Genomic DNA, 14,575 nt, shown 5'->3' with positions numbered 1-14,575 from the left:
CTCAGCATCCATTTCCGGGATGCACTGATCTCAGAAAGTACCTTTAGAAGGCAGCTGGCCAACTCCATATCTATGATCTCACTGTTGGGAATAAACACAGCCAGCACCACAAAAATGTAAACTATTATCTTATGTCAGACATGGTGCAAAGATTTCCATGGATAATATTTACTAAACCTCACATTTCTATGACATGGTTGCTGTTATCAGTCATGTATTTCATACAAACAGGTGAAACTTTAGGTTCTGTTTAATTTGCTGGTGTTCATATACAGGCAGTACGTGTTAAGATAAGATTAGAAGGCAGGTAGGTAAACTTCTGAGTTCAAGCCTTTACCACCAGCTCACAGGTGACACAATGAGGAAATAGCTCAAAAGATGTGTGTGAGCTCCCTGGCATAACCAGTTTCTTTACAGCTTGTGACATCTCTTTTTCTTGGTTCTCTGGGAGGGTTCATGTTTGTCTTAAGATCTCAGGACATTTGAATCCCACATTTTTTTTATCATCCTCCTGAAGGATATGTATATCTTGCTGTGCATCTACTGAAGAGTCAGTTTTATTGTGTTGTAATTTAGCTAATGGAGAAAAGGAGTAAAAATACCTAGGTTTCAGAGTTAAAGACATCCACAGACACACGCTGTGATTGAATTGCCAATACAAGCTAGTCATATATTTTCAATATAATCTGAAGGTGCCAGCAAAACAGAAATGACAGTATTTGTAGTGTTGAGTGGTTTGATTTGGTCTGTCTCTGTGTGTACGTGTTTTCATGTGTGGGCAGGTGTGCACGTGCATATACACATTAAGAGGCCGGAGACAGATGTTGACCGTCTTTCTCAGTTGCTCTCCACTTTATTTTTGAGATAGGATCTCTCATTGAACTTCGAGCTCACTGATTTAGCCCTGGAGGCTGTCCAGTCTAATTCTTCAGCCCTGGACTTACAGGCTGGGGATGAAACTCAGGTCTTCGCGCTTGCTTAGCAGACACTTTACCTAGGGAGCCATCTTCTCAGCCCCTAGCTATGCTTCACAATGATACATAAATGCCGTTTTCGTTGTTCCTCCCAGTTACTTCCACAAAGTTGAAGCCGCACAACACCACTCTTATCTATGTAAAGTAAGCCAGCAAAGACTATGAGACTTGGAGAGATGTAGTAGGGTAGATGTGAGTACAGCTCGCCACATAAGAAGAAAGTGTTGGAATGATAATATTCCATTTGAGAATGTGCTTCTTTAGGGTCCAGCTTGAGGGACCGTAACAATAGGCTCAATATTTTACATACTGAATATTCATACCTATCCCTTCAAACTATAAAAGAAGTGGAACTGGTGAGCTTCCATAGATGGGTGTTGATCATGTCAGAATTGGGCTTAGGGACATAAGCCAGTGAACTTACAAGATTTTCCAGTTACACTTCAATGTGCCTAACATTTTTGCTAAAATGGACAGATTTTTGGATAAACACAAGTATCTCATCTTTATTATTTGCCAGAGTGGGATACTTTGAAAATTATGGATAAATTAGCATTTAGATAAATCCCTCCCCTGCCCTGCTAGTATTTTTCAAATGGTTAGTTAATATTTCACAACAGTTGAAACTCTTTTGAAGTTTGACCTTTTTCTATACTTAACTAGAGATTTAAATTCCTCATTTCCCTCTAGGAACTCGGGAAGTAATTCATGCAATTAAACTCCATTTTCTACATCTCCACAACCTCGCCCTGTCACAGGCAGAACATCACCTATATTCACTTTGAAAAATAAAGTATTTGAGAGATTTGCCCCCAGGTAAATCACTCTTTATCTCTGTCTCCACCCCCTGTTGCTCCATTAAAGCTAAATTCCTCTTAAAGGCAGTTTGACTTTTCCAATTAAGCCATTGACTTAAATGACTTCCCACTGACTCAAGAGAATATTCGGGTTTTTCTTTCAGTACTTCTGAGCTTAGGAACTTGTTCCCTGATCAGCATCTGTAGTTTATGTCAGAATTTACACACTAATACTCTAGCTAATGGCAAAAATAAACTGAAACATAGAGGTTCCATCAATCCTTCAGGCTCTTCTCTAACCATTCCTCCACCAAACTCTACTACAAATATATGAGCCCAAACACAGCTTACTGATTATTTCTTTCAATTGCTTTAAAATTTTTTTAGGGGGGTTGAAATTTTTAGTTCCCTCAAATATGAATGTCTCCTTTAAAAGAGTTAGCAAAATTGAGATTAATGACAGAGTCATTCAGACTTATAAAAATAAAAATACAAACATATCATCGTTTATCTAATTCCATGGTCAAAGAAGGTAAAAGTTGTGGATTTGTAAATATCTGCGCATCAGGATTTGCTTTAAGATCTCTGATTATGCTTTTTAATTAATAACATGTAGTGTTAGTCTAAAGAGTTCTTTAACTTTAAGAACTTCTTTCTCTTCTCAGTCTTCATTAAACAACTGTGATGGGATTTGGTCTCATTCAGGGAAGACAATATGGTGGATGTAAAAATGGCTGTTAGTCTAACCCTTTAGTGCAATATCAGAACCATCAAGAACTTTCCATGTGCAAGGAACACTTCAAGATCTTAAAACTCTGATACAATTTTACATTTCTATAGTCATTCAAGATACATTATTATTTCACAGGCATTTTATCAATCAACAAAACAAGCATAAGTAAGTTTAATAGACCAAGATCACATAACCAAGAAACCAGGACACTTTGTTCCAACTCCAGGTTGTTGGTCTATAGTAATTATAACCATTGTGTAAGATGACTCACCCCACAAAAGCTCATGGCGCCAGATCTAACATCTTGTCTAGCAGACTGTTTCACTCCACTAATCTCCCCGCTTCCTGAGAACTGAAGCTTCCTAAAACTTATGGTTAACAGGTCACAAACTACAAGTATTTCTGCTAGATTTTAAACAAAAACATCCTTAGGCTTCTCATAAAGTCAATCAGTTACAGATAGCTACTGAGCACAAACAAGCAACCTAAGTGCTGTTGAGGGGCTGGGGATGTAGCCTTGTGGAGGCCCCTGGTCCCAGGGGAATCCCAGTGACATTTCTCCACAGAAGTATAAATACTCATCGCTTGCCCTGCATTCTTAATAAGTTGCAGGCATCGTCACTAATACTCTACATACTGCTGAATCCTCACAGCCCTCACAATGCTGGCATAATTATCCGATGAACATACTGAGGTGCAGAGAAGTGAGGTCAATTGTTCTTAGGTTTCCTATCTGTGGTGTCTATAAAGGGAAGAATGTCATAGACAACTACATCTGAATGCCCAGAACTCCAAAACGTCTACTTTTCAGCCGTTTTCTTTGTCTTTGCGGAGATGTCAGAGAACAACTGTGTGTTTGGAATTAAGCTGTTTAGTTGAGAAATCCATGTATGTCATACCAGAGATGTATGTTTGTAACACTTTGTTACAGACTAGCCCTCAGGGCATCTGCTGTCAAAAGCACATTTAGCATTGTGTCATTATATTAAGCCACTGTGGAGAAACCCTGTAAGCAGTCCTCCTTGAGTGTGAAATTCAGTTATTCCTATATACCCATTCTCTGGGTTGTTAAACTTAGTCAGTTATGATCATAAGGATTCAGAAAACAATGATTCAATCTGTAATTATTATCCTTTTCCATGACATTCTAGATTTTTATAGGAAATGACCATCAGATTTGGCTCTGTACTGCTTATGGAATCTTGTGCATGCTCCTCTTTTCATTTCATCTGTTTCTTCAATTTCTATGCTCATTAATAAAAAAAAATGGACAACTTCCTGATTTGCAACCCTGTAAACAAATCTTCTAGCTGAGAAAGGCTACCGACTATCAAATCTTGTGAGAAAATTCTTATCATGGCCAAAAATAGGGAGAGAAAACGATAATACTGAGGGTGACAGCCATATATATCACTATAAACAATACAAACACAACATACACACCCAGCATATAAACATAACCCCAGGACCATTCACTAGTAACAATTTCATAGATCACTAGCATAGGGTAATTTCTAGTTCAAAAACAATTCCTTAGAATAGCTCTTCATCTGTAAGAGTGTCTTCTGATACACTATCCATTTAATATTTTACCAAGGAAGGAGTTTTTATTTGTCTACTTTAAAAGATCAGCTCCCACATCTGTTGATCCAGTACACAGTTGGCATGCATTGTAACAGCAGAGGCCACTTCAAATCTTGTGTTCTTGCCTCTAGTTTCCAACACAGATTTGTAAGCATAGAGAACACAATTTGGGGGATACCACGCAAAAATTCTAAAGAAAATTTGCCTCCAATCACTTTGTTACATTGTGTTCTTATTTTCTGTGATAGCTATAATACTCACTGATGCCCACAGCTGTTACCAGCTTGACTGCAAGTTCAGGAATTTCACATTGAACAAAAAACGGTTCCAGAATGTAGCGTCCAAATGCCAGGGATATCACAGCAGTAGCTCCAGGCCTAAGAAATAATATATTGAGGTTAACTACAGAAAACAATAAGTAACAGTTTCACTAAAATTTTTTTATCTTCAGGTCTTACTATCTAACATATGAAATCTATCTAACACAGAAATTTTTTATGCTTAGAACTTTGTATTTCATTAAGTTGCCATACACTCCAAATGAAATATTGTCTATACCAATAAAGGCTAATTTTTAAAAATCTTTGTGAAAATTAGTATTTATAAATATTCATTGCCAAAATATGTCTAAATATTTAATGTTGACTCTTAATTTTCTAGTAAAAAGAAATCTCAAAGCTAAGTGAATATTCTTAATTTCTGAAGAATATTTATATAGAGAGAATTACAAAATAAGACAAAATCCCAGCCTGAGAAGACAGAAACCCAGACAATAAGTCATCCCACTTTACTTCTTCAAAGGGAAAAACGAATATTCCATTTCATCTTCAATATGACTGCATATTGTTGCCACACACAAGGAAATCCACAGAATTGCTAAACATCTCAAGTAAGAGTCCCTTTCAGCTTCTCTTCCTTCTTGTGGTTACCTAACACCCAGGCCTGATCCCTGGATTACCAGAAACCAACCACCATCACCTGTCTCCAGTCTTGGTCTGCTATCTCCAGTCGGCACCACAAACATCGTAACTTTCTTCTCTCCCTAGAGACCCCTTTCTCTTTTCTCCAAAGGGGGTGCTCTTGCTTCTCTCTATCACTTATAAAAGTCTTTGATTTGTAAAATGAAATCTGGTAGTGACATTTCCGGCTCCTTCAAACACGCTTTGGCCATGGTCAGATCTTGCACATGCACTTGGGTCCAAGCTTTCCTACCTCTTCTCTTGTCATCCTCCCGGGATCTAGATCTGAATCGCCTCTGCCCAAAGCCTTTTCAAACAGTCGCCTTTGCTTCTGCCGTGAGCAGCACATGTAGGGCAGCTCGATTGCTCTACACGTGCAATCAACATCAAATAGCTACTTTTTGTAATTTGTTTTTCCATTCAGTCTTGGTCCCGAGAAGTGTCCTCAACCCTATGCCTGGGTCAGATCTGTCTAAGTGTACTCTTACACAGCACCAAGCCTGTCCCTTCCACACTGCTTATCACAGGAGGGTTTTTATTCTATTTAATATGATTCCCAGATTGAAACTCTTTCTCTCCACTTGACTTTGAATTCTATGGGAACAAGACTGTGTCTGTTGCTAATCAGAATCTTATCCCAGTGCAGTGGCTAGCACAGCATCTGTGACACAGTAGAAACTTATCAGTTATTGAACTTAACTTTAAAGTCCCCATCATGTTCTGCTGGGTGACTGTGCTTGAACTCATTTTGCAGGTTATTCCTGGCAATACTGCCTTAATTTGATAGTATAACTTTAACATTAGAGATCATAATTATTACTATTTAGATATCATGCATATCACTAATAGAAGAGAAGCATTTATGTACTTAGGGAACCAAGTCCTTCTTCATGTCATTTGTTATTTGGTCTATTTGAAAGACTACCCCAGCAGTGAGAGTCCAGTGTGACAAAAAGGAATACAAATGTATTTTAAAGCTTCTAGAATTTATTTAGGTAATTTAGCTACACACACACATACACACACACACACACACACACACACACACACACACACACACACCATGATTCAGTTCTTTCAAAATTAAGGTAACATCTGATTATCAGCTGTTTAGGAGCAGGAAATGTGGCTCATTCCAATTTAGATCTCTTTATCTTGCAATTTACCATTTGCAGCAATTTTCAGAAAGAATACTTAATGAACGGGCACTGTATCTGTCCATTGCAAATGGAATGATCACACTAATAGCAACATTGAGCAATTAGATAAAGTTCCATAACAAATGCATGGATGAAGATGGGGTGAAGTCGAAGGACATCAGGCTGGGAAGCTCAACAGCCTGACAGGCCAGCATTCTAGGTGTTCTTACTTCAATGCTGAGTTTGTCACATTCAAAATAACATGGTTTTGGACTTTCTGGCACTCGTTAAGAAAGAGTTCATATCCAGGATACACAGGGTGCCGATGTAAATTGAATGAAAGTTATAAAAGGTGTAAGACCTGATCTCAAGTACTTGAATTGGGAAAAATACAACATAGTAGCTAAAGTATTAAATAAAATACAAGGTAACGAGTTTAAGGTCAAATAGGATTTAGAGGCTACTTTTGTTTTCAGAAGAATTAGGAGATGAAAATAAATGCCACAAACTAGCGATAAACCAGAAATTAACTGTTTAAAGAAAGAAAGGAAGAAAGAAAGAAAGAAAGAAAGAAAGAAAGAAAGAAAGAAAGAAAGAAAGAAAGAAAGAAAGAAAGAAAGAAAGAAAGAAAGAAAGGAAAGAAGGAAGGAAGGAAGAAAAGAAAAGGGTGTGAAGATAAACTTTGAAGAGTACCTATGACTAAGATGACAGAGGGGATAGAGAAGTAAATTCCAGACAGGGGGATCTTAGGGAAACAGTGGAAACACTCCTTTATCATCATTTGAGTCTAGCAATGGCTAAGCAGCAACGATGAGCTGTCATAACCAATATGAAGCATGCAGCACTCTGAAGTTTGTTATTAACCATCGTTCCTGCTAATGATCACTTGAGAGCTCCGCCTTCGTCACTTGTGTTCATGGCAGAATGGAACCTCACCTGAGATTTCAGCACCGTGTGTCCTATGTTTACAGGGAGAGCAAGGTTCCCTGATGATGCCTACCGAGCTCTGTGATCAGAAAGTGCAAGTCACATCCTGTGGAGCAGTTAGCACAAAACACCTGTGACACAGGCTGCGGGTGTGACATCACAGACTCCCCACAAAGTCGAAGGAAATTTGCTGTTCACAGTGACTTGGCGCTATTCAGTGCCAAGACAATCAGGAAGGGGTAGGGAGTCTTACAGCAATGCAATCAAAAGATTTTCACAACTACAGATCGCTGGTTTGTTTAATGTGAGGAAATGAATCACTCATGGTATGTCAACTTGATCTTTGTTTTTTTTTTTTTTAACTTTCTGTAAAGCATAAGACTTGATAATACCCTAAGTTCTTTGGCACAGACATTTCTTAGTCCCAAGTAGTAAAGTTAAATGGCCTGATGACATAATCAACAATCAGAAAAAACTCTAATTCTTGGTACATTAAATTGTGTCTGGTCAGTCAAAGGTGCAGTTCATCAAGGTAGATTTTGAAGTCTCACATCCTCTCTAATAAATACCTTTCCTAGAAAAACATATATGAATTAAAATTGGAGCTTAAAGAAAACTTTTTTATGCCTTAGGGTTATCATGTTTCCTACAAAGTCACATGACACACATTTGTAGTTAGTTAAAAATAGTCAAGATTATCCTGGAAAGTGATGAAATGAATAGGCTTATTCTCCCTTAATTGTTTCCACATCCTTACCGTATTATGAGCAGTTCCACCCAGACTCGGACAAAAGCTAGTAAAGGACCAAAGACCTCCAGAATGTATGTGTAATGACCACCAGATTTCTTTATGCTCGTACCCAATTCAGCATAGGACAAGGCTCCTGTGAACGGTTATAATAAAAAGGCACAAATTTGACATATAATCAAGCAGTCTTGTAACGAAATCCATACAGCAGTATTTGGGTTACATGTCATGTGGCTACTTCTTTTGGCCAGAATGACCTTCTTCATGAGAATAGTCATTATCTCATAACTGAGACCCACCAAGTTCCTCTTTTAACTTCTTCACACTTGAGACCTGCCTCATGCTAAGAAAAAAAGAAAAAAGAAAAGCCAAAGACTGGAAAGATGGCTCAGAGCACTGGCTGCTCTTCCAGAAGATCCAAACTCAACCCTCAGCATCCACATGGTGACTCACACCCACCCGTCTGTGTCTCTAGTTCCAGGTGATTCAATGCCCTCCTCTGGCCTCCTCCAGCACCAAACAAGTATGTTGTACATGTATACAGGTAAAATACCCATAGACAGAAAAATCAAATAAAAGGAAATGAAAATCAATGTAAGGAAAGGAATTTCATTCGAAATGGCAACTACAATTGTGGTTGTGAATGTGTGGTCAGAAACCAGAGGGCAGAGGGAAAAGACAAGGCGGATGTCAGTGACACTGACCTATTCTTTGACTAACAACACCACTTCGTGCTCAGAGAAGTTATGTACTCAAACTGACATCACTATGGTATTCAATAAATTTTAATAAATCATGTTTCTGTGGCATATCAAAACATGGGTCATCTGTTCTTTGGGAAAGAATGGGACTGCATGCCTTGGGAGATTTCAGTTAATTGAGAGAATACGTCTTGTCAGCAAAATGAATCTTGATTTGGTTGTTCTCGTCTCAGAAATGGTTATTATGAATGTTTTCAAAATGAACACCCAGGAAGTTGAAAGAACATCTGTTTTATGAGATTCCATATGTACAGTCATGTATGTAATGTAAAATCAATTATAAACTAAGTTGTGCTTAGAAATAATACTCAGATGGGATTGAGGAAGCTATTTAAACTCCCCAAATTCTAATTTTCATCCCCTTTGAAGTGAAAAAAAAATGGATTTTCATCTCAAAAAAGACTTGTGCATATAAAGGTGGTAAAGTGTACCACAGGAAGCACTGATTCTGACACAGCAAATGCCACATCTGCCACATTGATGATATCACTATATTTATCAACTAGTTCCTAGTTAATTATGAAGGAAATAAAAAATAAATCTTGCCAGGCGGTAGTGGCGGCGCATGCCTTTAATCCCAGCACTCGGGAGGCAGGGCCAGGGGGATCTCTGTGAGTTCGAGGCCGGCCTGGGCTACCAAGTGAGTTCCAGGAAAGGCGCAAAGCTACACAGAGAAACCCTGTCTCGGAAAAAAAAAAAAAATCTTACTTTTATCAAAAAATAAAGAAAAAAAAACCAACAACTCTGAATCCATTGCTTAGTGCTCAAAGGTAACATGGTTTCTGCCCAAGCACCTAAAGAGGCTCCACATGTGGAAAGTAATCACTGAGCAGCAGCATCTCCTATAGAACACCCAAAATAAATATAATTTGGAAATTTAGTGAAGTCTGAGTATCACTTACCTGATCCCTGAATTGAGCATTATCTCAGAGTCACTTGGGGAATTTTTTTAAAGTAAAGAGTGAACAAATAAGGAAAGACTCAAAGACCACACCTCAACGCATTCTCAGAGTCCAGACTCCATCCCAAAGGACAACCCAAGCAGCTCTACTGCCATTTAATGCCAACAGGTGCTAAAGTGGTGAGCTTGCAGGTACCTATTTAAGAACTTCTGGAGTATTTAATTAATTTAGAATTAAAGGTAACTAGCTCTAGTAAACTTCTTCTGAAAAAGTCGTCATCATGTTGGTACATTGTCCAGAAAAGCAACCAATATAACCTAGTTATTGGAAAGAGTCTTCAGCACTTTGGAATTTACTGTGAGGGAATCAATACCCAGACCTCTGTACACTTTGCCCCAGATTTAAATTGAGTTCTGGGAGAATGGAATTTTCATTGAAAGGTCTCAAGCTCCATAACTATGTGCCCAGATGAAAAGAAGTTCAAAGCAGGCTATAAAAGTCCATGTGTTGACCTCAGTGCTCAAAAAGTTGTAAACCAAATACAGATGCTGCTCCCCTCACAGAGGGTGACTGTGTCCCCCAAAACATTCAAAACACTAGTCAGTGGGAACTTCATTGGCCAAACATAGCCTAGGCACCATCCTACACATTTGCTTTGAGCTAGACAAAATCATCCTACGAAAAGTTCATTTTGTAAGTGTTAAAATATCTCAAGTAATTTATTGATAAACAAACTCTTATCACCTACCACTGGAAGGTAAAAAAAAAAAAAATCATATTATGGACTACCTTAAGTTGGGGACTCTCTTGGTCCACATTCTAGATTTGTATTTTCTGAATTCTAGAGCTTTAAGTAAAAGAAGAATTTTCTCCTTATACCTCGATTGCTTCCTATTTGTGAAGACTTTATGCCAAAAAAGCTCCCAGTAATTTAAGTGGAAACGATATGAGAGCACATCTCTGAAGTTAGAGCTCAAACGTCCACCCCAGCTCACATTACACCCCCTCAGCTGCTCTCCATAGTTTCCATTAAGCATGACAGACTTATATACAAGCATATTTTCACCATACAAGTCAATGTGTCTTTAACTAGCTCAACATTCAAGGTAATTTATTTTACAGCATCTGAATGACCATTGATTATGTGTGAAAATCAAATCACACAGTGTGAGCTGCCAGTGTAGAAGTATGCAAAGTCTGAGAAACTGGTTGTAGTTTTTCTGATTAGATATTGATTTATTCTAAATAGATCAAGTACTGTAAGATAATGAAAGCCTGGGGGTACACTGTCACTTAAGATCAACAACTGAGTTTCTCCTTGCTTATCTGTACCTGCATTTGCCAGAACCACTTTAATATTAATAATGGTAAGGATTCTGCTGGAGTTTTTGATAACTGTATTACTCCCAGGAATGAAGAGAACTGGAAAGGGACAGCACACAGCTGTCACCAAACATTTCATCAAGCACAATCTATTCACATAAATTATGTCACCAAGTTTTCCAGATTCTTAAAGTAATTCCTCAATAGATCTTTCTATAGTAAGTTTGCTTTCAAAATTATTTGAAATGCCTCCATCCTAGAAACAGATATATTGAGTAGGTAACTCTCCCCAAACAGTGATTTAAAATATCACAAGACCTAAGCAGAAAGAATGAATGGAGCAAGAGTTAGCACTTGGCCCCAGAGTAACAAAGTAATTTTGAAGTGTGGGCTACTTTGGGACCAAAGTATAAATCAAATAAAAAAATAAAAATGACCGTTCACCATTTTGTCACCTTCACAATGAACTTGGGGAGTTTTATGTTGATTTGCCCTCCTGATCAAGGATCAATTATTTCCTCTACAGTATTAATCCTCAAACCAAAGAAACAAATTTTGAAGAGAAAAATAATAACCAGTAATAGTAATACCAGTTCTGGTCAGATGAACTTCAGTAAAAGAAATTATTTCAGTGGAGAAATTATCCGTTTCCCTAGAGACCAAGTAAATCACACATGAAGGAAACAGATCCAAGGAGGGAAGACTAACACCCAAGTGAAGCCTGGAAACTCATACTGAGAAATTTTCTTAAAGGTATTAAGAAAAAATATAAGGGGAAAAAGTTGTGCCACTCACAGAGACTGAGTCACATCAAACACTTGCCTTTCCAAGGACTTTTGCATAATATGAGGAACGGACAAGCCTATGAATTAAAAATATTAAAAAGGCAAAGAGTGCCACCCATTTGTTAAGCTAATGAAACGTCTGTGACACTCTTCTGAACATCTAGTTCTGCATGTCAATAGGGCCATGCAGGCTGCACCTCCCAGGTGTTCCACCCAGCCAGCCAGCTGCCACAACGCTCTAAGCATGCCTCACAAAGCCCAAACCCTGGGCAGAGAGGGCTTGTTTGGCTTTCTGGGTCATCAAAGTTAGTTTTTGCTCTCATCACACCAGAGAAAAGTCATACAAGAGTCCGTCTCGGGCAGGAAAGAAGAGTATAGCCTGAAGGAAAGAATCTGAGAGGATTCCGCCCAAGCCAACAGTGGACCGTGTGTTTGGGTAGTGCACATACCTGAACAACAACAACAAAAATTCAAAACATTTCCTGTAGCATTTGCCATTCACTTACTCCTCAGAAATAACCCTTTGCTTTCCCAGAGAGCCACACAGCCACACCCCCAGAGAAGAAGTGCACTCACCAAAAAGTGACAGTACTCCACAGGCAGACCAGAAAACCAGGGACATGCCCACGCTGCCCGTGCTCTGGAGTATGCCCTTGGGGGAGATGAAGATGCCCGATCCGATGACGGTGCCGATGATGATGGAGACCCCCCTCAGCAAAGTGATCTTCTTTTTCAGAACCACCTTCTCCTGCCCCGGTGGCTCTTGGCCCCCCATGGGGGGCAGCCTCCCGCTCACATTGCCCTGCAGGTAACCTCCTTTGGAGATGGTGGCCACAACTGGCTTTCTGACCATGGTAGTGTCACGCCAGGGGAGGGGAGTGAAAGAGAAAACAGGAGGGAAAACAAAACAAAACAAAAACAAAAACTTTCAACTTTGGTTTCTCTAGATGTGACTGATCACTGTTGAGTCTCTGCTACCTCTTTGCTTTCACTGACTGGCTCTGCACTCTGATGTCCACAGGTGAAACCCCAGAGGTGTGTTTTTGCCTTCCCGGCTATCTAATTATGCCTCTTATTCCTCGGAGCACCTGTGCGGCACCGCACCGGCTCCAGGAGTCGGTTTGCAGCAGCCGCGGCTGCTGCCCTATCATTACACACCAGCTCAGCTTCCTCCTGGACTCCTATTTATGCTACCGCCTGTCACACCAACTTACTGGGCTACAATGATGATGCAAATTCTCCAGGTTTGCATCAGCCACATGAGAAAGCTCCAGCTTGAGAAAGCGCCAGCATTACTCAGCTTTTTTTTTTTTTTTTTTTTTTTTAACAGTAGCGGTGTGTGTTGCTCAACTGACCCAAAGCATTTCCCTGAACAAAGCATACTCTTAAAGAGGGGCTTAGCCAATCCAAAAGAAGTAAACTGGGAACAGACTTGTCGTGGTGACTTTAAGCAACTCAGCTCTCAGGGAGAAAAGAAAATGGAAAATGAAACAGGAAACAATTACTTCATTTTAAGGAGTTGCTTCTTAACTTTGGCGCGTGCATAAAAATGTTGTGTGCCCAACTGTTTTGACAATAGAAAGGTGCCTTAGGACTGCACTGTTTGCAATAGCAAAGTTTAGACTTCATAATTTGTATTCTACTTACTTCCCGGGTGTGTTTCCTAGCAACACTGTCACATCTAATATTTACAAAGCTAGAAACTTTCTGCACTCTGGAGCCGTGGCTGCACGCAGCTCCACATGAACAGACGCAATTATTTCTTAAGACCTATAATACACTGGTATTTAAGATCGCCATCTGAGTTTGGGAAGTTGAAAGATCACAGTGACTGGGGAAAATAGTCATTTTCTGATTCTTGTCAGCACAGTGTGATTTCCTGAAGTGGAGGACTCCTTCATTTGCATGTTGCTCCATCAAATTAAAAAAGACTGAATCTTAGGCAATACTTGTAATTGCACGAAGGCACGCAGAGAGCAAAAGCTTGAGAAGGAATTCACAATAAAAGAGCTGGAGAAAGTGAGGGAATTATAGGGTGTATTTTTTTGGATCCATAGCTATTATGATTATAATTTAAAATGGAGTAAAATCAACAAGTACTGAACTTTAGTTAGCTCAAAGCCGTAAGTTCTCGATGACTGTAACAGAAGTATAGTGTCCATTTCATAAAACTAAAAGGATGGTTTTTTTTTTTTAACATTAGGAAATAATGAAATTTTGAGGACATGGAGGTATTTAACCTGATTTAGCGTTCCATAATGTGCACATGCCCTGAAACCTAACGCCCTATTATAATATACACAGCTTTCATTTTTTTGTCTGTCAGTTAAAAAGAAATTTAAACATATAAAAGTGCATTAAGATTGCAAACCAGGGCTAAAATGTGTACATTGAAAAGATCAAAAGTAAATACTTAAACTTGAAACTTTCTGCTTCTAACCAAGTGTCTTATAAAAGCCAAATAAATACCAAGAGAAAAGGAATCTCAACTATATCAGCTTTGGCTCTGGGTCACTGTGGTTTGAATTTAATGAGGAGTCCGATGCCATCACTATCCTGAAGCTATGTTCAGACCCATGATTAAATATGCTTTAGAATCTCTCAATAAAAACAACACACAGAAAATCTCTGTGGAAGAAAGATTGGCTGAAGGGGAGAGAGGGGTAGGGGGTGATAGGGGCAGCAAATAACCTGGCTGGAGGGAAGTGGGGGAGGGGAGAGAGAGGAGGAAGCGGGGGTGACAGACACAGGAAATAACCATTGGCAAGGAATCCTGGAAAATGTCAGAAGCTTTCTGTTAGTCCTTACCTGAGAAAATGTGCATGACATGATTGCCTCATCACACAAATAACTGAGGCCACATGATTTCCCTTTGACATGACCTACCCCAATTTTGTGTAATTTGCTTTGGATATACAAATCAGCATTTTTATAAACTCCAAA

The 14,575-nt window shown here is 39.1% G+C and overlaps 1 protein-coding gene across 1 annotated transcript in view; it reads right to left on the bottom strand.

Moving 5' to 3' along the window:
- Nucleotides 1-12,774, bottom strand: part of Slc7a11 (solute carrier family 7 member 11) — a 74,252-nt gene extending 61,478 nt beyond the window's left edge. Inside the window, exons 1-3 of the mRNA XM_059264665.1 lie at nucleotides 12,209-12,774; nucleotides 7,871-7,997; nucleotides 4,350-4,465 (exon numbers count right to left, since the gene is read on the bottom strand). Of these exons, the coding sequence (XP_059120648.1) occupies nucleotides 4,350-4,465; nucleotides 7,871-7,997; nucleotides 12,209-12,485 (520 nt within the window). The 5' untranslated portion in view covers nucleotides 12,486-12,774. The remainder of the gene's footprint in view (nucleotides 1-4,349; nucleotides 4,466-7,870; nucleotides 7,998-12,208) is intronic.
- Between the last annotated feature and the right edge of the window lie 1,801 nt (nucleotides 12,775-14,575).

The sequence above is a fragment of the Peromyscus eremicus genome, chromosome 6, assembly GCF_949786415.1.
Source record: "Peromyscus eremicus chromosome 6, PerEre_H2_v1, whole genome shotgun sequence".
Taxonomy (NCBI): Eukaryota; Metazoa; Chordata; class Mammalia; order Rodentia; family Cricetidae; genus Peromyscus; species Peromyscus eremicus.
The sequence above is the reverse complement of the archived record's forward strand: the minus strand, read 5'-3'. Positions and strand labels throughout refer to the sequence as shown.